Raw genomic sequence first — 26,901 nt, forward strand, 5'->3', positions numbered from 1 at the left:
ATGTGATGGCCCATCATCCAGCAAGAAATGTCAGTTAGACAAGCTGAGATGTGAATAGCTACCATCAGATCATCAGGATGGAATGAGAGGTAGAGTGGAGTTTCATCAGCATGGCAGTGGTATGAAAAGCCATGTTTCTGAATGACAGAACCTAATGATGCCATGTAGACAGAGAAGAGAAGTGGTCCGAGAACTGAGCCCTGAGGCACCCCAGTAGTTAGATGTTGTGACTTGGACACCTCACCTCTCCAAGATACTTTGAAGGGCCTATCTGATAGGTAAGACTCAAACCATTGAAGTGTGGTTCCTGAGATGCCTTTTGCCAGTAGGGTTGACAGGAGGATTTGGTCATCAAAATCGTCAGCTATTAGAGATGAAGCAGGAGGGGGAGGAGAAGGACAAAGAAGTGAGGAAAATGTTTTAAAAAGCATGCGAGAGTTAAACGAATTGTTAATTTTGCTATGGTAGTATGTAATTTTAGCAGTGGAGACATTAGCAGAGAAGGAAAACAGGAGTGACTGATACACATTAAGGGCAGTAGTATTTTTGGATTTGCGCCACATCCTTTCAGCAGCTCTAAGCTTAGAACGATGTTCGCGTAGAACATCAGATAACCAAGGGGCAGAAGGGGTTACGGGCTGGCCTGGAAGATAAGGGGCAAACAGTGTCCAAACAAGATGTAAGAGTGGAGAAGGAAGTATCAGTAGCACTGTTCGCGTCCAAAGATGCAAACAGTTTAGGGGAAGGAAGTGAAGATGAAACCATTGCAGATAGCCGGGACGGTGAAAGTGCGTAGTTTACGTCGAAAGATGACATGTGGAGGGGTAAGTGATGTGTCAGGGACCATGTTGAGGTTAAGAGTGAGGAGGAAGTGATCCGACGTGTGCAGTGGAGTAACCAGAACATGATCAGTAGAGCAATGTCGCGTATAAATAAGGTCAAGTTGGTTGCCTGATTTGTGAGTAGCAGTAGTTGACACTCGGTTGAGATCAAAAGAGGCAAGCAGAGTGTGGAAATCAGCATATAGAGGTTTATCTAGGTGGATGTTGAAATCTCCAAGCAAAACTAAGGGAGTATCATCCTCAGGAAAGGTTGAAAGCAACACATCTAATTCATCCAAAAAGTTACCCAGTGGTCCTGTGGTCAATAGACACATTTAAGTATACAGACTTTTACGTTTTACTTTTTTGGCTGATTTTAAAATACTTTTTTAAAAAGTTTTCAAAATACTCTTTTACTTCAAATAAAACACTAATGTTGTGATTGATCTTGTAGCTGGATGGTTTGGTTCATGGCTTATAACACTTTAATAAAGACTTTTTTGCAGAACGAAGACTGTTTGCCTGAGAATCTGGATTGCAGGTAATAATGTTGTAAATAATATTGAGTTTCTGCCACATACCGATCGTTGTGCTTCATAAGACCTCAACATATCATCAGGAGCCACAAGTATTCATTTTGTGTTGCTTGATATCTATTCTTTGACTCTCAAAGTGCAAGAAGCAACTGACTTGCATTTTATGAATCCCCAAGCACCAAAGATTCAGCTAAAGTTCTTCTTTACTGTTCTACTGAAGAGAAGAGTCACCTGTATCTTGGATGGCCTGAGGGTAAAATAAACAGCCAGTCTTCATGTTTGGGTGAACTATCCATTTCAATTAGGTTTGATTTCCTGAAGATTTTCTGAAAATGCCTGAAGTGCACATGCTAAAAGAACATTGTGGATGGTTGCCAGGGAGGTTTTATGCAGTTGCTAGGCATATACTTACTGGTCCTTCAATGCAAGTCTACTTTTGTTTTATTGCTTGCCAGATGAGAATCATCTACTAGTATCACCATTTAATACTTGGGGTTAAGGGGTTAAACTTTTAACCACAAATAACAGCACACACTGCTGATTAAGAACATCTTTTATTTTTATTTTCTTCCCCAAATGAAAGCAGATAAAGTGCTGAAATCCAAAGTCTTTCACAATGACCCTTCATAGCAAAAATAGATCACGAATCAAAATGAAAAGCAATAAAACGCTCTCATTAAAAGTCTGATTTTATGAAACCGACTGCAGTCGTGACTTCAAGCTCACGCTCTCTCTGTTCCAACACGACCTGATCAGCACGAGTCAGCAGCAGTGTGTGTGTGTGTTCATACTTGTTCCCGTAGTCCATCTTAGAGGTGACTTTCTGTTTGAGCTCGGACATCTCATCCTGCGGGAGCGTGCCGGACAGGATCTGGGAACGCCATTCAATCAAGTCGTAGATCATGTCTCGGACCGTGTTGAACATCTCACGCTTGTCGCCCTGTTGGAAACACAAAGTCTGGTTAAAACCCTGCTATGCGTGTCAATTAATTAGTTAAAGCACATGCTGCAGCATAAAGGATGCTCTTAAACTCTGTAGACATACAGCCCCAGAGGGTCATATCGCTGGATTATGTAATTAAAAGATTTACAAACTTTCAGTGGGATGCTTTTCAAAAAGTTTTGAAAACAAACTTTCTTTTCTAATTATGTTATGTCAGATCTTTTCAAAATCTTGTCCTGATTTGTCCACTTATTGCATGCTTTATAACAGTGTACCCTTTGTGCAGAAGAAGTGTGTGCAACTTTTGGGAAGCAACATTTAAATTTGGAATAAAAACAAGCTTACCACATATAGGTCCCTCCATATTGACGCCCATTCTCGCAAAGTAGTGGTGACCTCATGAATGAGCGGAATCTCAAAAGGAATGACCGTCTCCTTTTGTCTAAATGAACAGTGACAGAGTGCAAAGCAGAAAAAGCACAATAAGTGAAGGAGTTTTCCAATAATATTGCTTGTGTGGGAAACAATATACTGTTTAACTGCATTCGCATCAGTAATTCCTGCTTACTCCAAGCTCCTGAGCACCCAGAGTCATTCAGATCCCTTCATGCCAATGAAAACTAATTACCAGCATCAGTCATCAAAAGAGCTGTTATGGAATCTGAGCTGGGCTTTGCTCACGATTCCAATTACTCACACACTTGCACCAGCACTCACTCGTGCGTATTATATTCCTGAACCACGCTTGAAAATCCATTTCAAACTCCAAAATCTCCCATTAGGCTAGCAACGGGCTGCTGGGGCGCTAACTTAGTAAGACGTCTAGGGAAAAATACTGTTAACTGCACTCAGGCTGGTTTCAGGGAGCGACGCTGATAAAATCAGAACAATAACAGAAGTAACAGGATCTTCAGATGCAGCAAAGGAGAGTAAAGTTTAATGAGGATGTTCCAAAACATAGTAAGCTATACCTACATAGTGAACTTCCTTCAAAAACTGCATCCTAACCGTCACAGAATCTCAGAAGGGCAGGTAAGAAAATATCTGTGTTCAAAGGTCTTAAAATGGTGAGAGGTGACAGAAATGGAGGGGGAGCGGGGGAGTTTAAAGGTCTTTACAGGAATAGAGTGTGAAACTCTTAAAAATACTTTTTTTCTAAGCAATTGAGCACTTAAGAGATAGCACTTAATCTTCAAAAAATGTCAAGGGCAAATTAAATATTATATAAATATTAAATATGAAAAGAAATGGCAACCCTCATATAAAATTAATTTCATGACAATTTAAAACCATGGTTTGCATTCCTTTTTTTAGCAACATTAAACAAACAAACAAACAAAAACAGATAAAAAAAATATAGAAAAAAAATTATAATCATAAAAACAAACAAAATATAATATACAACAAAGTAAACAATTATAAAAAAAAAATTACGATATTTAAAAAATAAAATAATTATTTTTTTATAAAAAATAATAGAATAAAAAAATAATTAATTATATAAGAGAGGAACATTATTAACAAATGATCACTGAGAAATGCTACGTAACCTTCAGAAACATTTGGATAAATTAAATATTTTATAAATATTCATTTTATACGAAGTTTGCCATTATTCCAACATATTATTTTAAAATCATTATTTGCATGAATTTGTCTCTTTTTTTTAAGCAATGATAATACATTTGACAAAAAGTATAAACAAAAAATAATATAAAATAAAAAAACCTAAATACAATTTTTGCACATGGGAGAGACATGACTGACAGCGGTTAAGCTAATAAGCTAATGTCACAATACTCTAAATCTGCACTGCTCTGGTCATTAATCCATGTTTAATTGGACAAACAAACTAAACTACATCTAGTTCTGATACTTCTGAGTAGTGAATGAAAAATAAGCAGATTTATAGTCAACATTTCTCCCGTTGAGCTCGTCACAGCAAATCCTAGGATTGCCTTATCCATGAAGAATTTGCAATCTGAAGCTAATGTCTGCTAAGATGTTGCTAATGCTTTATTTCATATTCAAATAACTGCAAATTTCCAGGAATCTAAATGAACATACTGACCCATTGCCTTCGACCGTGGCCTCCTTCAGATGTATGTAACACGCCGGAAACACACCCTGTACATAGAGGAAACAAATGAGTGAGCTGAAGAAGAAAACTGACTGTACTCTGGAAGCACTTCATAAAGTAACTCACCTTCTTCGATTTTCTCCTCAGCCGATACCCTCGATACCATCCTGAGAAAAGAACGAAATATCACAGCAGTCAGACGGAAATGCCAACAATTAGATCACAAAGAGACGCCACTGTGTCCTATAGCACATCTAGAAAACAATATTCTGAGATGATAAAAGACATGTTTCATATTCAACACTAAAGTGCATGTTATTGAGATCAGAGAGAGGAAAGCTCTGATGATGACACATCTGTGTCCTAAAAAGGTGACTGAAACTAAATGGGGTACTATATATTGTGTGAGACTAATATGTGGTACTTTACCTTTAGAAAATATCAAGAATCATTTAAATATTATATGAACTGTTTTAAGTTTCTTTTAAATGAGGTTTGCAATTATTGCAACTCTCAAACTGAAATAAAATAAAAAAATACTGTGTGTGATTTTGTAATATTCAAGGTTCAAGGTAATATTCAAAGGTAAACATGAAATAAACATTCAAAAATAAAGAGACACATTCCACATGAAATAAAACAAAAGATAATATAATAAAAGATACAACTAAATAAAAGATACAACTAAATAAATTAAATAAGATAAAACTAAAATTTGATAAAAAAATATTTTAATTTTAATTACATTTAAAAATAAATTGCATTAAAAGTAAAAACAAATTATTATTATTTTTGCTTTGTAGTTATTTAAATTTTTTCCATAATTTAAATAAATCCTTATTGATAAATATATTTTCTTAAAATAGTTTTGGTGAAGGCTTAAATGGTTGAGCTTAAATAATTTTATTTTCATATCAGTGTAGTTACAACATAAGAATCTCTATGTGTGTGTGTGTGTGTGTGTGTCACCTTCGTAAGTCTCCAGAATGTGTACAGTGTCTCCGATCTGTAAGGACAGCTCTTCATCACTGCGAGCATCGTAGTTATAGATTGCTGCAGACAGAGAACATAAAACACTTTACTGAGACACATGGCATCAATTTCTGCTTGCTGTGTGAGAGAGAGAGAGAGAGAGAGAGAGTTATAGATGCTGCAGCAATGCATTAACTGACTACACAACAAACAGTGGCTCCACTCTGACACACACACACGCACCCAAAAGATCATGACTGAACCCAAAGTGTTTGAATGTTTTCAAATCGACATTTTCAGTGAAGAACCACTTTAATTATTGTTATGGTGCTTGAATGTATTTTTCTGGCACTGGCCATGACGTTCCAGGGTTTTTCTCAGTGACCCTGAATGACCCACATGACCCAGTGACCGAGAGACAGCAGAGGACGAGAAGGGAGCGAGACCTGTGAGGGTTAATTACTGTCTCTATTTCGGTCTCACACATGCTGATTCGATTCTCTGCTAACACAGAGACTCTCGGCAGAGAGAGAGTGTAATTACACAATATTCTTACTGTGGGCCTTGTGATACCAAACACACACATCCAAAAACACAAAAACACAAAGCAGTCATTTCTCTCTTTCCCTGAATCTGGATTAAACACCTCCGCAGCACTACATGACAAAAACATTTCAATGCACATCCTTGTGTACCTGCAATAACATGCATGCAAACCAACAATCGAATGTTATTAATAAACACAAGCAAACAATTGCCACATGACATTTCAGATTTGAATATTAAATCAACTGTTTAAAAGAGCTCCTACACTAAGAATCCTACTATTTATTCACATTGAATTAGCCTTTACTTTTTGCGACTTACATTTCTTTTTATTTATTTATTTTATTTTTAGTAATTCGTTTTCATTATTATTTGTTTTTATATATTTCTTAATTTGGTTTATAACATATACTATTTAGAATTAATTTACTTTTAAGTTTAAATAAGCTAATAAATATGCCGCTGTAATTCTGAAACATTGCAGCATGTATATGTCTGAAAAACAAACATTTCATGCAAATTCGGAACGGATTATTGCCTAGAAATCAAGCAAAGTGCATTCCCATTATCATCACTAAATGCATCACTCATTTCAGTTCATAATGATTTCACAAAGTTCTATTAGAATCAATGAAGCTCTAAAAACTAGACAATGAATCTCTTGTTCAGCCTACATCACGTCTGCACATACGAGATGATTCACTGGTAGTCCCAGAAGAAGCCAATCCAATTACACACACAAAAAACATGGAGAGAGAGAGAGACACTGCCGTGATAGCAGAGCAGAGCAATGCCTAGAGAAAAGAGGAAAAGGAAATGGTTGAGAATACGTCCCTAATGAGCATACGAGTAACAAACTGCCACAGATCCAGCTCTTATCTTAGTAGGAAGAACACTTTACCAGATGACATCGTTCTGAGCTCTCTCTCTCTCACACACACACACACACACTCGAGGAAACGCACACTTAAACACACAAATGATCACTGGAGCTCAGCTCAGACTGCTGTGATTGGAATTTCAAAGCCTGTCTAAACAGGTGGCTAAACGGCATAATAACACAAACCGCTACAGGTTATTAATTATATAACAGAACTTTAGAATGTGAAATAGAGAGGAACAGAGGAAAAACAAACACATAAATATTACATTAAAATATTAGCAATAAAATAATAATAATAATCCTGAAGTGAGTAAATAAAATTAAACTATAAATAAAAAATAAACAAATAAATAAATATGCTAGTGACCTGAAACTACAGGAATAAAGAGCGCAAGTAAAATAACATTAAAAAAAAAGATTTATAAAATTAATATTTTGTAAAAAAAAAAAAAAAAAAAAAAAAAGAATTGTATTAAATTAATATTACCACCCTGATGCTATGCTATTGAGAAAAACAAGCAAGCGAATAAATTTAAGCAACAAATAAAAAAAATAAATAAAAATTATATTGTGATAACCATGTGGACAAATAAAAGCCGTATCAAATAAAAAAATATCCAATGTATAAAGAAAAATATCAAATAAATTGAATATTACCATTCTGATGCTACTCTTATAACCACTTGAGCAAATAAAATACAAATCTCAATACATATATTTTATTTTTTTATATAAATATAAAATGAATATTAACATCTTGATGCCACTGAAATAACCAATTGAGCAATCAATCAATAAATAAAAATAATTCCTGGCAGCCTTGTGATGAAACGAAATGAAATGTGATGCTGACTAAAACAAGGTATAAAGCAGAATGATTTCACTGCCAGTTGTTTGTAACAGCTTTCATATGTGCATGTGATGCATAAAAACATTCTTCAGTTGTGCAGCTCACTAGGTTTCAGATCAGAGCTGAAGGAAGGAGACTAAACAGAGAGAGGAAGAGAGGAAGGGAGACACACAAAGAGGATCAGAGCAGTGTTTGACAACCCGTGTGTGTGAGAGACCCTGACAGGAAGTTCAAGCCCCTAGAGATGCCCGTGTCCCCCGAGAGAGAAAGCAGACGCTTCAGTCACCTCTCTTCCAGCCTGGCTCTGAGTGAATGAAGCCCATTGAGCTGGACACGGACACCAGCTGCAGCAGTCACTCGCCTCGACTCCACACCTGTATCTACACCACAGGCTAGAGATCAAACACTAGGAACATTTTATCCTAAAAATTAGTAAAAGGCTGAAATTTTATGAAATTTGAAAATGTATATATACACACAAATATATGGTTTCCGAATTAGTCTGAACAAAAAAAGTCGACAGGCTGAATGAAAATGTAATTCCAGTTTCTGACAGCAGGTGGCGCTTATGGAACGGCAGAAATAGAGAGGTTTCCATGGTAACCACTGTAAACAAAGCACTGTGCTCATAAACACTGCTTCATTTGGCTTTTCTGAAGGCTTTATGCATTAATGAAATTCATCCATTCATATAATTTCTCTCAGTCTGTCATCCGTGCCGAATTGTGAATAAAGTCCCGGCTGAAGGGCATAGGCAAGTCACAATGTAGCACGCCTCGACCACCGAGTTACTACAACCATCAATGTATGTACTGGTATTATTTTTATGCCATTCTTATGCTAAAAATTTGTTACTGACTGTAAATGGGAAGTGAATGTTCCAGTATAACATGCCTCATAAGATGTGGCTCAAATACAAACAGAGGATATGAAGTTTTATATAGAAGTTTTAGTTTAAAAGAGACAGATTTGCAGCATATGATTTCATATTTATTATTTGATTTACTTACATTTTATTATTATTATTATTATTATTATTATTATTATTATTATTATTATTATTATTATTATTATCTTGTTAAGGGTGATGTGCAGTGATACACAGAACTGTTGGATTCAGCATTCATGTGCTTTATCGTGAAGAAAACAGAGTTTTTCTAATCAAATCTGGTTTAAATGATCACTGAAATATGAAACGGTAAAACTAACCAGTGAGACCTTTTACCGTGATTTACACCAGAGCTGCAGAAACACTTCTAAAAACAGTCTGTACAGTCCTAAGGGCTAAAGCATGGGCATTTTCAAGCATGTTATGATTGAATGACGTGCACAGAAGCATGCAAAAAGAATGCTAAAATAATCTTCGATATCTGGTTGTAGGTGATGAGGTGTTACTCCAGCCAGAAAATAACCAGCCATTACAGCCAGATTGTGTGAGCCGCCCATAGCATGGAGAGCTGGTATACTTCACGACGGTGGGAATAAGGCAGAAGTTGAACCATTTCTAACAGAACAGATGGCACAACGAAGGTGCTCGAGCAAAACTTCAATCAATTCCAGAGAGCCAGAAAGGTTTTATAAAATAAGAGCGGGTCGACAGCTTCTCTTTGAGGTCTGGAAGAGTAATAAAGGGTTTTATTGTCTCACTTAGCCAGACATTTCAGTGTCGCTACAAAGTCTGGTCCATATTGCAGTTTATTAGCGGTGTTTGGACAAACCCTGAACCCCGAGTATTAAACTTCACCACGCATCTTGCTCCAAGGCATTTGTGCTAAGACAAAAAGGTCTTGTTTACTATTATTGCTTCTAAACAACTGAACTTACAGTTTTCACCTTATTAAATCACAGCTCCTAAACCTACAACTGAAGGAGGGTCTAGTATGGCAGAGACCTGTGACTGGGGTTTCCTGGAAACTAAAGCAAAAGTACGGCCAAAACAGCATGAGCTTCTTTCCTGTAACAATGTTTAATTGGGATTCGTGCTCTGATCACACTCGTTTAGACAGGGCTGAAACAAAAGAGACTCCCAATTTAATTGAGTGATAGAGAAATCACAGTTTCCACCTAGGATTATGACGGTATCAAATTTTCCTGTTGCGATTAATTGATCATCTTTTATCACAGTATACGGTATTGAAATTTAGTTTAAAAAGTGGTCATAATACAGTATAACAGGTTAAATATCTTTTCTGATAACAAATATAAAATGAACATTACAAATTAATAAATTGACATTCACGATGAGCAATAGCTACATTTGCTACAGAAGTTATTAATATTTGTTAATAAAATGCAAGTCTTCGTACATGTAAGCGCATGAAATAACACTGCTGCAATTTCAGATTTTAACAATATGTTATTAAATATTGGAATACTTAAGATTAATGAATATTCAGAAGAATTATTCACTGCAGTTTATGTTAACTAATGAATTAACTAATGAAGCACTAATGTAAAGTGTGAATGAACCAGTGTTAATTTCGTTGACTAAATATTTTCGTCATTATTTTCGTCACAAATATATTTTTGCGGACGAAAACGAAACGAAAACTAGAAAAGAAGGCACTGATGGAGACTAAAACTATGACTAAATTGATTGACATTATAGTCAACGAATAAAGGACGAGACTAAAATAGACTGTGACGAAAATCAAATCAGCAGACGGGAATGAACAAAAGAACCGGCAAAACGGAACAGGCGAGACTGCGTGAGAGAAGAGAACCAATCCGAGCCTGACTTATTGAGACGTGAAGCGAAGGTTTTCAGTTTTTAAATGAGCTCCCGGGAAGACGGCATTCGAAGAGGTGATGTCTAAAAGAGTGACAAAATGTCCACAGCTCACTTCACGTTTGACGACGAACAAAACAAAACAAAGTGTAAAGCACGCGGAGCGCTCATTCATGGCAAGAACACAACCAATTTGAAAAGACATTTACAGACGAGCCACCCGGACATTTTCTCAAATGTAATTTCACAACGATGTTCTTTTGTTTATTGAGCTAAGCAAAATTGGAAGACTGCAGTGCGTAGATGTTGTAGCATTAAATATTACGAACTGAAAAGTACTGTAAAATAGCCCCTTCTTCAAGTTAGATGAGAGCACAATACTAATAAGTAATATTATGATACATACATTTGATTAATACTAATGTTTAGTATATTTTATAATGTTCTACTTGTTGACAATATCACAAATGTTTCTATATTAGTCATGTAAAACATGAATGTTCACATCCTATCATTATACATACTAATCTAGCAATATTGTAGTATTTAAAACATACAATATTGCTAGACAAATGAATACCTTATAAAATCTTGTTACTTTTTTTATCCACCCAACTTATTAAATAGTTACTTTAAATGTATGCACTTATTGTTCAGCTCAGCTGTAAGCTTTAAGGTCCTGGACCTAACTTTATTTTTCTTTTATTGATGGTCAATTGGCAGCTAGTTATTGTTTACATTATCATGACAGTGTTTGTTGCTGCATAGAAGCTTTTGAATCGAAATAAAGACACAGTTGTGTTGAAATAAAGTTGAATTTGTGTTTTATATATTTTGGTTAAGTTTGTTTCCTATACCAGCTGTAAAAAATTGTCTAGTAAATCTGTTATTGATTTTAGTCTTATTTTAGTCGACTAAAATACCAAGCAATTTTAGTCGACTAAAATACCAAGCAATTTTAGTCGACTAAAATAAGACTAAAATTAAAACAAATCAGATGACTAAAACTTGACTAAAACTAAAAAGAATTATAGTCAAAAGACTAAGACTAAAACTAAATTAAAATTTCGTGTCAAAATTAACACTGGAATGAACAAAGAATCAAAACACTTTATAACAATATCTAGGGCATGTTGTAGTCCAGATTAAACTTTTAAAAAAAAAGTTGAAAATAAATAGCATATTAACTCTTAATATTAAAGTATTTGGCGCTGTGAACACCATAGCAAATACACAAATCTGAATGGCTATTTAAATACATGTAGGAAAGTAGCACAGCTGCTTTATTTATGGGGTTTCCAGAGTAAAGGCTTTTTTTGCACTTTAGCGCCATCTGCTGTCAGAGAGTGAATGTGCTTTCATTCAGCTCATCTCACGTGTTTTCTCATGCACGCTTGTTTACATCAGAGTGAACATGAGTCTTTCAAGTAGCATACAGCGGTGTTGCGCATTTTGACCAGTTTATAGGAAAAGTATTCTTAAAATGCATAAATTGCAATGCATAATTATTAACGGTATTTAGAAATGCCCATGATAACAATATCATGCATATTCATTACAGTGATATAATCGCATTACCGAATACAGGCACAAGTCTATCTCCACCTTAAATGAACTCCAGAACACAGATGATCATGTTTATTCATGCTGGTGCTAAGACTGAGCACTTTACTACAATTTACTACAATTATCATGCAATTTAACACAGACACTAAATATTTTAATATTCGCTGAATTATATGTCACCTTATCATGTGCATATCAGGGATGTTTTAGTTAACCAAGATAATAAAAACCTATAAAAGGTGCAGTGCATTGTATTATGGGATACATTATTTTTATGCAGTGTGCACTGGTTGAATACAGCACATCTAACACAACCTAGTAAAGTATTAGGTTATCGGAATACTACATGCATACAGGAAATGAATGCATATTGCAGAACTAGCATACATACTATGGTAGTGTGATAATAGTATCACATAAAACCGAGAGAGAGAGAAAGAAAGAGAAGTGCTTAAATTATACTGTAGAAGTGGAGAATGCGGAAAAGAGACTGATGAAGAGAGGAGATATCATCATGTTGAGACAGTTTGTCTACTACGAATTCAGCTAACAGGTAGAAACAAGCCTGATGAAGCTGAAGATAGCTACAGACAAAAAACATACCCCAACATTGCATTAAAACAACATCTGTAATGAAATTCAGTGACTGACTTAACACATGTGCATTGAGTTCCGTGCTCATGTCCAATACATCTTGATACAAATATATATTTATAAACACATACATTAATGTCTGTCATAAACACAATTCACCAAATGAATAAATCAACCTTTATGATGCTTTGTGTGTGGTGAGACATGAAAGCTCAAATATTTGCTCTGTATGTATTCCTGTATTATAGTTCAACACGTTTCAAGCAGATTTCAACATTTTCTGATCAACAAAACAAACCCATCTGCTTTTTAATCATCAATAACATCTATCAATAAACCATCTTCAACTGTTCGTGAACTTTGTTTTGGTAACACTCATATCGCAACGCCTTCATATCACACTAATTATTACCCAGGCACATTTCCACAAAGTCCGACAGTGTTTCTAAAGATCTTCATTATTCTGATGGGAGGACAATCATGAAGGGAGGAAAACTTGCACTAATTATCTTGTTTGCATCTAGCACAGATCCGCCAGCACACAGCGACGCCGCTGAAACCTGCTGAAAACCCGCCCCGGAGACCGTTTCTGTCATGTCCAATCAGAAGCGGGTCAGATGCACGCCGTTCATCATCATCATCACACAGCAGCGGGTCAGCGTCCGTGATGCCAACATACCTAGAGTCCTGCTGTCTAATTGCTTCATTTTAATTGGCCAAGTACACTTGAACTTCTGCAGGCCCCAAATTTAATAATGGGAAAATTATTTCTCCAGACTGTTTGGAGAATTAGTATAACAGAGTCAAGTATACTCAAACACATGTAGGAAATATGTATGAAGTCATTAAGTGCAACATCAGACTCAAATCGCACTAATTAATTATCATTATTCTATATTACATAAAAAAAATCTGATCAAATTTTTATACATTAATGTAAACGTCAGTTCACTCATATTTGCTGAAAAAAAATCAACTCCAATGAAATGTAATTCACTGACTAAAAATAATAAATGAATTAAATGTATATTTAAAAATCTGTATTAAAATTTAAATTATTTGAATAAATTAATTCATATAAAAAATATGGAATATTTAACATCAGATTATTGAAATTAAAATTAGGTAAATTTATTTATATTAATAATTATTTTTTAAAAAATGTTAAAATACATTTGAATGATGCATTTAAATAAAAATACAAATATGATTACATTTAAACAGGTAAATTTAAATTAACATGATTAAAATATATATATATAAATAAACTGAAAAAAAATAAGAAATTGAAATTGGTGAATTTAAATAATTAGAAATAACAAGATTGTCAATTACATTTTAAAAGATAAATTTAAAATAATAAAATACAATTCAAATAAATTGTAATAGATATATTCAAATAAATGAAAAATTCAAATAAACTGAAAAATAAATTAGCTTGAACCGAAACAAAGGAAGGAAATTTCTGGACATTCACAATATATGTACATTTGTAGGCTGAATTTCTAACAAAAAGTAGTTGTGAAATTCCTTTTACTGATTCCACCCACTGCTAGTACAATGTGAAAAGAGAAAAGAGGGGCCGAATCAAATTGTGCAATCGAAATAAGTGTGTAAACAACTTCAGATCACAGTCAACAAGGAGAAAACATCCATCATCTTAAAATAGCATTTGTAGTTCTGATCGATTCCTTCTGAAGTGGAGACACGCAATTAGCCGCGCATTTCTACCGCGGTGTGTACAATGTGTGCTTAAAGACGGAGTCCTGTGCAGGTTTCTGTGTGGGCCGAGGATAATGAGATGAGTGAAGAGAAGGTCTGCGGAGGTGAAAAACAGCAGGAATCTCCCTGAACGAGAGGGTCAGCGCTACGGAGGCAGAGAGGATTGTGGGTATAATGTAGAGGGCCCAGACAGCAGCAAACGCCCACGCTAATAACACCAGCAGAGAGACCACGCTGCTTCCTCACAGCTCAATATCAGCCAAGCAAAATGATCGGTTTCATTAATGAATACAGCAAAACCTGATCCAAACGTTAGCCCATAAACAATCTTACTTTATTTCATCGGTGTTTGCAAAGATGAGCTGCTCTATTATTATTGCTAATCCTAAGGGTTAACAGATGCTCTCATCACAGTTCGCAACTCTTCCCACACCATTTGTGTGAAACATCAGTTCATATAGCTTCATTTTTTTGACAATAAAATGCTACAAATTGCTTTTTCAACAATCAACACTTCGCTTTCATCCACCTAATGACATTTCATAACAGAAAGCATTTGGAGCATATTTTTAACACTGATCTGTAGTATGCTTTCTTAGCAGCCAAGCTAACGTCATTGATATAAAATGACTTGCACTTGAGATTTACTTATGAGAAGTTAGCAAAACGTGTCTGAGAAATATACTATAGTTATGCTAGCATGCAGTCATAATTCTTTATAGCCACATATTTATACTGTGGTTACAGTTACGGTTACATTTCAGGTTTCAGATCATGCAGACAGTGTCAGGGACCACAGGATAATCTATAATGATCATGTGACACTGAAGACTAGAGTAATGATGCTGAAAATTCAGCTTTGATCACAGGAATAAAACACATTTTACAATTTATTCACATAGAAAACTGACATTTTAAATTGAAATACTTTTTCATAATTTTATAGCATTTATCTGTATTTTTCATTACATAAATGCAGCTTTGGTGAGCAGAAGAGAAAACATCATAAAAGAGCGAATACACCTTTCATGGAAATCATTAGATTATTAAGGCAGGTAAATCCACTTATTGTCCCTGTACATTAAATTATGTGTATGGTATGAAAAGGTCAATCCATGGTCAGCACGTGTAAAGAAAAAAAATTGCATTATACAAAGAAAAACAATTCAGAAGAGGGAATTGTGGACTCCTACTGGCAGCCTCTCCAGAATATCCTGCATTAATGAGACGGGAGCGAAACACAGATGATACTAATTAACCTTGTCTTTTTATAGCAGCGTGTGTAAATGCCACATGAGAAAAACCCCTGGCTGAGAGCGAGTGACCATCCTGACCAGAACAACATCCTCACAGTGCGCCGCTCTCTCTTAAACTCTCTTAATGGATTCTGGCCCCTGGATCCCAGTTAAGAAGCAAGTAGGGACTTTAAAAGAAGGATGAAGAGAGTCAGAGGAAGGGGTTAATACTGGACATTTATCATCATGTCAGCCAATCAAAAGCACATGTTTAATGAGCTCAGGGAACTCTGGGAGATAATGAGCTCCACTGTCACTTGGTAATTAAAGGTTTCACACGTCACTCCTTTGCGAAACATGTAACTTATGGCGAATGAGCAGTGCGTTCTTATCAAGTACGATAGTGGACGTTAGCATATAACTATGCATTTACTTGTTCACTTTCAGGTCAATTAAGGTACTGGTAGTGTTTTAATTTATTTAAATAAAAAAATTTTTGAAAAGCATAAATAAGTAAATTAAATTATTTGTATTTATTTATTTATTTAATATTTGTATTTTATATAAAATAAATAAATAATATTTTTTATTAGAGATACACAATACTAGATTTTTGATTCAAAAAGCCAATATTTTGGCGGACAGACAGACGGACGGACAGATATTTCATTTTGTTTTAAAACAAGACCAAGTCTCTCCTGTGCAAAAAATTATAAAAAAAAAAAAAATTCGTCTTGGTTAGTTTTTAGCCCAAAAAAAAACTATTTGAATTCCAGATTATTTTTTTTTTTTTTAATACATAAAAAAAAATAAAACCTTACCATTTTATTTGTGGATTTAACATTACTACATGGTCTTAAACAAAATATCTGTAAAAAAAAAAAAAAAAAAAAATTCTAAAAGCTCCTTGTGTTTAAGATTTCATAGTCCATTTAAAAATAAAAAATAAAAATTAAATATTAATGAATTAATCTGTTTGGCGTCTCCTACAGAGTGCGTTCACGATGCTGCTGATGTGTCCAATAACAAAGATAACATGTCAGCAGCGTCGTACATCAACAGTCACAGCAGTCGCACTCAACTGACACGGAAGATAAGGCAATGCTGAATAAAGTCTTAATTTTTGTTATTTTTGGACCAAAATGTATTTTCGATGCTTCAAAATATTCTAACTGACCCTCTGATGTCACATGGACTACTTTGATGATGTTTTTCTTACCTTTCTGGACACGGACAGTAGACCGTACACACAGCTTCAATGGAGGGACTGAGAGCTCTCTGACTAAATCTAAAATAGACTTGTGCCGCTATTCGGTAATACGATATATTGCGGTGATTAATATGCACGATATTGTTATCGTGGGCACTTCTAAATACCGTGAATAAATATACATTACAAATTATTCAGAATTTGGAATGCATTTTAAGAATAGTATTGCCATCGGCTGCTTAAAATGCACGACATCGCTGTAGTTAAACTCCAAAGATGCAAACAGTTTAGGGGAAGGAAGTGAAGATGAAACCATTGCAGACAGCCGTGAGGGTGAAAGTGCGTAGGTTACGTCGAAAGATGACATGTGGAGGGGTAAGTGATGTTTCAGGGACCATGTTGAGGTTAAGAGTGAGGAGGAAGTGATCCGACGTGTGCAGTGGAGTAACCAGAACATGATCAGTGGAGCAGTGTCTTTTATAAATAAGGTCCAGTTGGTTGCCTGATTTGTGAGTAGCAGTAGTTGACACTCGGTTGAGATCAAAAGAGGCAAGCAGAGTGTGGAAATCAGCATGTAGAGGTTTATCTATGTGGATGGTGAAATCTCCACACATAACTAGGGGTGTACCATCCTATATAGATATTAAGAGAATTGACTCAAGTGAATAAAATAAAAATTTACATTTTATTTTAATTTAAAATGTGAATTTAAAAAAAAGAAAAGCTAAGAAATGTTTTTTTTTATATATATATATATATAAAACAATTTGTTGGAAACTAGTGCTAGACAAACTGATGTAGAGACACATTGCACTCAAAGCATTAAAACTGTTTGTTATATTTAACTAACCAACCATAATGCAACATATCCTGAGGGAAACTTAATATAAGCTTGTGACTATATGATGAAAATCAGGCCATGATGATATTATTTATATGTCAATCAATTTAAAACAACAATATTTTCCAAGTAAACTCAAAATAAATTTTGACTTTTTTCTTTTTTTTACTCAAAACTTTCATAAGAAGCTGAAGTCACAGAACACAAACAACGGTCAAAAGCATCAGCGGCAAACAAAGGCACTTGAGGCCAAACACTTCTTAAAAGCCCTTAAAAGACATTTTCAAGAGCCTCTTTAAAAGTCAAAGGGGCAAAAAAGAAAGCGTGGAACTGAAAATCCTGACCCAAACGCTCACAAACAGAATCTCTGATCGATATTTCACACATAATAAGACTGTTAACCCTCCTGGTCTTTTCAATGAATCTCAGTCATGAAATCTGGTCTGAACAGCAGTGTATTTGTGCGAGCGGAAGCTCTGTTTTGCACATGATGAGGTAAAGCACACATTCTGATGATTCGCTCAAAGCCCTGAGTCATCAGCGATCGTTGTTCAGTGCACAACAAAGAGCTCAGTTCAGGCCTGCACACAATAAAACAACGTCACAATCTCATAATAGACCCACTCATTTTAAAGGTACAGTCTCCTAAAAATGATCATTCTGGAAGTTGCTCACCAGTAGTGACCACAACTATCAACCACCATCAGCAAAAGCCAGCATAAAAGCATCATGAAGCCTGTGTGCAGCAAAAAAAAACTGGCTGAATTTGCATGCTCTGCTGTAAATTTTGACTGGTTGATTAAAACCAAGCTGATTTAAATTTTACACATTTAAACAATTCGGAAAAGGTATCTAGAATTAGTTATAGAGCATATAAAATGCATATGATCATTTATTAATCATTTATCATTTTAACTTGACCCTTTCCTTTATTTAAAGGCTAAAATTAAAATAAATAATCATTACATAAACAATAAGTAAAAAAAATACTAGATACGATCCATATATGTAAAAAAATCTTGTAACCTAACGAATTTATTTAATTAACTGAAAGAGTATTGATAAAATATATTCATAAATATATTTACTAAATAATTTATATTTATATAAAAAAGTGTTTGTTTAATTACAAATAATTTATAAAAATGTATTATTTCATAAACAATAAACAAACAAAATGAATAAATTTAAAAATAAAGACAATCATTTGATGATAATTAAATCAATTAATAATAGTGAGAAAACTAAAGAAAAATTTAATAAAAATAAATAAACATGATATAAATAAGCAAACAAATTGAACAGGTAAATGTTCAAATAAAGCTGATGTGGCAGTGTCTCATATGTTAATCAGGATGAAGGTAGGAACAATAGCTCTGTTGGGCAGCTATAAGAGACGTCACAGGTCTGCTGCATCTACACACACACACACACACACACACAATAGACCAATTCATGAAACACCACTGACAGGACGAGTCTCAAATCAAGCACACAAAACACACACTCACTCAACAAATCTCACTAAAACAGCAGTATTACAGCACATCCCTGTTTGCTCTGCAGCACAGAGAGGACTCATTAATCTCCGTCAGTCATGAAGACGCCAACACAGGCATGTCACTTTTGACATTTACTTGCATGGTGCTTTCTGACAGGCCCAAAGCTGGAGCATGTTTGATAGAGGATGCTATCAGGGGTCTCACGGGGGCCTCATTGTTTAGCCAGTGAAACATTAGTTCAAAATAACAGAAGCACAGTTGATTATACGAAGTCTTCGACAGCATCCCAGTCTGACAGCTGGCATTTGCTCTCCCTCATGTCTTTCCAAACCTAGGCTTTATTGCCTTTATTCTTCATCCTGCTCTTTATCCATAGAAAGAAACTTAAAGAAGCTGCTGCTGAACATCAAACATGACCAAATAAAAATACCATAACATTGATCCATATAACTGTTCATGTACAGATTTATGAATTCAGTGCTGAACGTCTCCAGGACATTTGCACTTTTACGTCCGACCTAATGGTGTGACATGGTTTTCACTTTAATTCTGCTCTGTCTGGTCTCTGAGGTGGCTGAACTGATCCAAACAAAGACCACAGACTCATCTCTGCTGACAGGATGGGGCGTGTTAAATATGGCAGAGAGATGATGTTCATATCTGCCCATCTGTCACAATGAATGGGGTAAGAACAGCCTTCTTAACTGTGTGTGTGTGTGTGTGTGTGTGTGTCCTGCAGGGTAATGACCCTTTATTTCACAGTCAATAGCACAGCATCAACCATCTGTCCAGAGGAGAGACTTGGATCAGACACCAGCAGGACAACTGAGGCCTTTAAAAACACAAATCAATACACACACACACACACTTTCTGAAAAAAAGCTGAGTGTGATGAACAGATCAACATTAAAAGTCAGTCAACACCACAGGTTAATTGGTGTTTTTCTGAAATGATAGACCTCGTGGAGGTACATAACAGCTGTTATGACCGATTTAAAATAGAATATAAAATATTTTTTATAATTTATTATAAAAATTTATATTTCAGATAGTTAAGGCAAGATTTCACATTTTTATTTCGTTTATCTTGATGTTCTAAAATAACACAAACTAAAAGTAAATAAAAATATACAGACATTTAATGTTAATTTTGAAAATTGATACATTTTAAAGACAAAAGTTGTATCTGTATAAAAAACAAATGAACAACTAATTTTATTAACCAACTTTAACATTAGTGAATGCTGTAAAATTATAAATTGTTCATGTTAGCTCGTGCATTAACAAACTAGAAGCTTCATTAATGTACACTAAAGCTAAAACAATGAACAACTCCGTTAGCTTAACTTCAACTTGCACAAATTTTAATAAAACTGATGCTAAAAAAATACCTAGATTATAGAACTAAATTGAAAATGGAGTGAAAACAGCAATGAGACCTTAATGAAAACTATTTGTATCACAACCAAATAACCTTAAATTCAATGCAAAATAGTCTACAACAAGATTAAGCCACGAAACAGCAGAAATAACACCATTTTCATTATGTTTTCATGTTTTGTTTGTGCTCTACAGACCGCTGTAATTTCCCCCCATGTGACTGAGAAAAAAAATATATAATAAAAAGAGAAAGATGAATTACACATTTTATTGAATCACTACTACACATGTATTAAAAAGATTTTAAATGGGAGGGATTTTATATTTGAGCAATATTCCTGCACCCTAAACCCCCGAGCGTTTCCCCTCTGAGAAATCCAGTTATCACATCTTCTCAGACCAAAGCTCATAATATTACATACAGTAACTCGACTCCATAATCCCCAGATTATTTAAAATTCAAGTTGAAAATCTATTAAGAATAACTCAAACGTAGACTAATCTCCAGACCGGCATCATGCACCGACTTACCTCAGACTGAGAAATACAACTCTAAAGAGGTATTACATCACAAACACCATCCAGAAGCAGGTTTAAAAATGCTAACACACATCCACATACACCTGAGACCTGGATTTAGGACATTCACACTGGTTTAGATTGAAACCTGTCAGCAGCTGGCACGTATTCTTAGGGACTTCTCACTCTTTCAAATAAAAATATACAAGTTTGAACTTCATACAAGATACTGAAGAAGAACGAGGAAGGGAAAGATATGCACTAAAAAACTAATACAGAACATATTTCACTAGGGATGCACGATAATATCGGCACAACATCGGTATCGGCCGATAAAAGCTTAAAATGACCATTATCGGTATCGGCCGATATGAATATTTCTGCCGATGAGCCAAACCGATATTCTCCAAGTGAAATAATTGACCTGTTTTTCAGATGTGAATGTCTGTCTACATTTGTAAAATAATAAATTTATGGTAGAATCAATACAGAAGAGATACATGGATTTCTCTTCAGTAAAATTAAAGTTTAAATATATCAGTATATATTTGTAAATATATCAGTATATATATCGATATCGGTATCGGGCAAAATTATTTAGAAAATATCGGCATATCGAATATCGGCCAAAATCCAATATCGTGCATCCCTATATTTCACTACTTAATATTTTACTTGTAAACAAATTTATCAAGATCAACTTCTTAAAAGCACACATTTTCAATGTTAAATCACTTTTAACTTGATGCAGTGCCTTAAAAACGAATCAACTAAGATATAAACCTCGATATAAATCACCACAAATGACTTAACCTGTTAACTGTCACCCGTCCACTCTGTGGGACGCCTACCTTTACTTCACTATATTACAATTAAATCTAATCTAATCTTGACAAACTATATATCATTGGAAAGGTCTAAGACTCCCAAATATATAGTTTACCAATGTTGCTTGCTAAAAATTATGTAGGAAAAGTAATCGATTAATTTATGACAAGAGTGAAATCTCAAAAATCTAAATTATAACTGGAGTTTTGATCTTTGTTGAAAAAAAAAGACTTCTTTGTTGCCTTTTTCTCTATCACATTTTAAAAATCATAAGAAGTTATATATCGACTGAAAACTTTAAAATCTCAAAATTCATCCTTTAGAACCCATTTTAAAATCAGACATTGCATTACAATATCATGTTACAAAATATTTCCATTCATGAATTATAAAAATGTAAGTTTGGATCGTGCACTACAAAGTCAATGTTCAAAAATGTGAGTGACAGTTAAGGGGTTAAAGGAAAAGTTCACCCAAAAATGAATGTTTTTCAGTTGAAACCATAGTACTTGGTGATTCATAAAATATGACTGGCACTAATATACTAGGGGTGCTTCGATTTATCGGCTGATCAATCGCTTTGAGATGATTGATTGGCGGTCTCTAAAAAGGTAATTGCAAAAAAACGATCTCAAGCAGATGACGTGACCTCAAGTGAGGTTTGGCATGACGCGCAGCAGCAACGTCTCAGTATCCGTCTGGTGCAGGTGAAGTAATTATAAAGCTATATTTCTTCATTAAATAACTTCTAAAGTAATATGAAAACCTTGTGTGGGAAGTAAGTTCACAAACAGCGCAAGTGAATCACCGCACGCTCTCTTTTTCTCTTTCTCTTTCTCCCTCGCAAGTCTTCACAGTCAACACAGGTGTCTTTTTGGTTAGGTTTAAAGGAAAAGAGCACTTTTAGATAAACAAGGCAATAAGATGGCACTTGTGGAGGATGAAAAATAAAGTTATGTATGAAAGTCAGGATTGCTTGTAATAAATATAAAAAAGGAAAGGAAGAAGAGCTGACTATTTCTGTCAATGGTAAGTTTGTGATAACGTAAGAAAAATTAGTTTAAATGTTTTGCCACTTGCTTGAGCAAATTAATATATAAATCTAGAAGTAAATGCAAAAGTATTGAATAATGTGTTGCTTAAATTTATTGTGTTTAAACATGTCTGCTAAAGATTGTATTACTGTACTGTGTAAAAAAAAAAAAAACCTGCAATGCTGGAAAAGCATTTTCAGTACCCATGTTTGAATTTGAAATCAAAATAAAGGATAAATGTTGTGTTTGTGCCTTTGTAGTAAACAGCCACGTATCAGTCGTGGACTCTTCTGTGAAAGCACAGTCCGTGCTGCTTCCCCTCTCACAAAAATGAAATTCAGGCCCTGAATAAACTTCTAGAAATCCTTTAATAAGATCGTTATTGGTATCGGCAGATACTACATTCTGTGATCGGGGATCTGCCTCAAAAATCATGCTCGCAGCATCCCTATAATATACTGTATATGAATTAGTGTTGAAAGTAACAACTGAAATGTAATAAATGTCCTGCTAGCATTTTGTGAAACAATCGGTCTGAACATTATTTACAACATTATTACCTGTAATTCAGAGTGTCAGACAAACAGTGTGGAGTGATGTATTTCTGTACTGCTTCTATAAAAATAGACTTTAAAATAGAGCATATAGTGCATTTGAGAAGTTTATCTTCAGATGAATGAGTGTGTTCATTTAAACGGTTGTGGAAATGTCCTTCAAGGACGTGTGACACCACAGAATATTTCCTGCCAAACACAATACTAACATCAATGCAGAGGAAGCTTTTAGAATGTAGTTTGCCAAGTTACACATAATCTGATCCTGAAGTACATGAACTACAGTTAACTTAAGCAACTGAAAATAGTTAGTTAACCAACAAGCACTACTATATTTTTTTTAAAGAACTGCCAAACTACGCGAAAATATTCTATGAATTATTGGCTTTAACAGGCTCCATATCAACCCTGCTCAGAGAAGTTGTCCTCTGCTCAAAAATCAACAAAGACAAAATGACAAAGTGATGCTGAACTAGTCAGACAGTAAAGGGAGACGTACAGATTCATAAGAGCAACACATTCAACAGGAGATGAGCTTTTAACACCTCTTTTATTACCCTTTGGATTCCAGGAGTTCAAACATGGACTGGGAACCTAGAACCGTTTTTAAGATAAATCGGCAAAATTAATAAAAAAAATTGTTGCATCTCAAACTGCATAAAAATGCAACAAGCCAAGAAAGAAAATTTGAATATAAAATTAAATAATACAATTTAAATATATGATCAGCTAGATTAAAAAGTGATTTATTTTTTAATGATTTAATGATTTAAAGATTAATTACAAAATTAAATGTAATAAATGACATATTATATACCATATATGTGCAATGTCACACAACCAAGACAAAAAAAGCTAATTTTATCATGATTTAATTGAAAAGAATTTCCTAAAAAAAAAAAAAGTTAACTATTCAATACGATATATGTACAATGCCACATTGCCATGATAAATAAAATAAAATGTAATTAAAAATGTAATTCACTTTTCTGACTGCTTCACTTGTGTACTTACTGCTTTACTAAAGTTTATGTTGCTGTATAAACTTCACAATAATGCATACCACAAATACAAAATTTAATACTCAGCAGGTTTCAATCAAAATTAAATTCTATTTATTCAGTAATATATAGATGAATTACTAAATTAAATGTTACATTTAGTATCTTTACAGCACACAACTTTAGTGTACAGCATTCACAAATTACAGTGCCGGAAATTACGCTGCATCCAATCTGGTTGGCACATCTTATAAACTTTGATTGGTGTGAAATATTTCAAAGTTAAAGCAGTCAAGCCACAAAATTGTGTCATCATGATTGATCCTTGCTGTCACTGTACTTGAGCACTCACACTCATCTCCCGCCCCGTCGTTCTGACACTTCTCACCCGAAAGGGTCCAAACACAGACCAGACTGTGGTTGAGGTTAATCAGGAGCACACTGGAGATAATGAGAGATTATACGCTTGTGTGTGAGAGTACAAACAGAACTATTGTCTTCAGTCAAGCTGCACTTCTCACTGGCGGCTTTACTGAAGCCAAAGGAAGTGGCATTTCCTTATCTGGGGAGCCAGCATGTTGGGGACAGCAATCCTGTCCACCGCTGCAGAAGCCACCAGAATATCCGCGTAAACAACACTGTCTACAGCCGGAGAAAGAGTGATAACAACAGAGAGGTAAGTATTAGTTTGGGAGGACTCAAGTCAGCCAGTCATTTTCAGCTTTCATGCTCTTCAGAACAGTACTGATCATTTTCATTAGTGGCCAACCGATATATCGGCCGATATTTTACATTTTTCAAATATCGGCCGATAAGTTTTTCTGCTTGGTCGATGTGTTCGAGGCCGGACTTAAATATTAATAATATATATATATATATATATATATATATATATATATATATATATATATATATATATATATATATATATATTTTTTTTTTTATATATATATATATATATATATATATATATATATATATATATATATATATATATATATATATATATATATATATATATTTTTTTTTTTATATATATATATATATATATATATATATATATATATATATATATATATATATATATATATATATATATATATATATATATTTTTTTTTTTATATATATATATATATATATATATATCGGCTTCATATCGTCTATCAGCCCCCTGCTTTTCAAGATATCAGCATCAGCATCAGCTATCAAAAAAACACATCAGTCGAGCACTAATTTTCAGTGGAGTCTGCATACAGTTATTTTCATATACATCCAAAAGTAATGGATTATTGAAGAAGTAGTGTAGGGTGGGACTTGGTTCTATGCATCAGTTGTTGATTAGATGTTGAGATGTGGGTGTGGGAATCAAAAATGGAGGCAGATGTATGGTTATTCATGTGACAAACATAATTTAAATTTGAAAAGAGATGAATGTGAGCTTGCAGTGGGTGGGGTTTAAATGGAGTAAATGATTAGAGACATCACCAGAAGGTCCAGTTATGACATTGATTAAAATTCACAGTAAGTTAAAAACAAAAAAAAAGATTTGCACGTATTAATGAATTGTTCACAATAAGATCTAGAGCATTTACTTAGAATATATAGGATAAACTTACATTTCAAGTCAATTTTCATGTTTATCATATTTTCTTTGATTTCATTATACATTGAATATTGCAATAGTGAAATTTATTTTGTTGTTGTTATTATTAACATAGCAACACCCTAGCAAAGCCCTAAAACTACCCAGAACACCTTAAGCAGGGCAATGGCCGAGCAAATATCCACAAAACCCAAGTAACCACAAAAACAAAGTGAAAACAAAGTGACTGCACCCTATAAAGTTTTGGACCGGCTACAGCTGTTCAGAAAATCTACTTCTTGGACTAATTTCTTGTTTCTCTGAGCTGGATTGATTTAGGCTTGTCAATATGAAAAAAAGCACATGCCGACTCTACAGTGGCACACAAAAATAAATCTTTCATAAAGCAAGAAAAATCTTTCAGCTGTTATTTAGCGAAAGTCTCAAAGGACTGAGAAACAGTAAGAAGCGGAAGAGAAGTCTTTCATCCTCCTCTCCAAATTCAAGGAATCCCTCTCATCTATGTGTTATGGCATATTAATGCTGCTGTGTTTACAACACAACACTTCAGCTTTAATCAAAAGGGATTAGAGTGACAACATGACAGAAATTAAGGACAGGAGAACAGCGCTGGCGTCTCCCTGCAGCTCAGCACATTTCATATGCACACAATGAGCAGAGTCAAACTCCAAACACTTGTTTGATTGTGACGGCAAATATGAGGTAACAGATATGACATTTGCATGCTTCTGTCTTCAAGATTGTTATGTGAAGACAAGCAGCATGAAGAATAAATCTACAAATGTGAGAATGTCACCAATCAAATGATGTGTTATTATGCCAGATGACATATCTGAAGTTATGACAGAAAGAATAAAAGAGAAAGAACAAAACAAGGAATAAAAAGAAAAACAAGCACAAAAATAAAAATTTTACATTTTGGAAAAGACACATTGCTTGTTACAAAGCAGTT

General features: G+C 34.4%; 1 protein-coding gene across 3 annotated transcripts in view; it reads right to left on the reverse strand.

Annotated features, from left to right (window-relative positions):
- Positions 1-26,901, reverse strand: part of LOC128025507 (dedicator of cytokinesis protein 1) — a 207,708-nt gene that overhangs the window by 172,310 nt on the left and 8,497 nt on the right. For all 3 annotated transcript variants that reach the window (XM_052611937.1, XM_052611936.1, XM_052611935.1), the window contains exons 2-6: positions 5,350-5,433; positions 4,507-4,547; positions 4,372-4,427; positions 2,646-2,742; positions 2,149-2,297 (exon numbers count right to left, since the gene is read on the reverse strand). In XM_052611937.1, coding sequence (XP_052467897.1) covers positions 2,149-2,297; positions 2,646-2,742; positions 4,372-4,427; positions 4,507-4,547; positions 5,350-5,433 — 427 coding nt within the window. The remainder of the gene's footprint in view (positions 1-2,148; positions 2,298-2,645; positions 2,743-4,371; positions 4,428-4,506; positions 4,548-5,349; positions 5,434-26,901) is intronic.

The sequence above is a fragment of the Carassius gibelio genome, chromosome A12, assembly GCF_023724105.1.
Source record: "Carassius gibelio isolate Cgi1373 ecotype wild population from Czech Republic chromosome A12, carGib1.2-hapl.c, whole genome shotgun sequence".
Lineage (NCBI taxonomy): Eukaryota > Metazoa > Chordata > Actinopteri > Cypriniformes > Cyprinidae > Carassius > Carassius gibelio.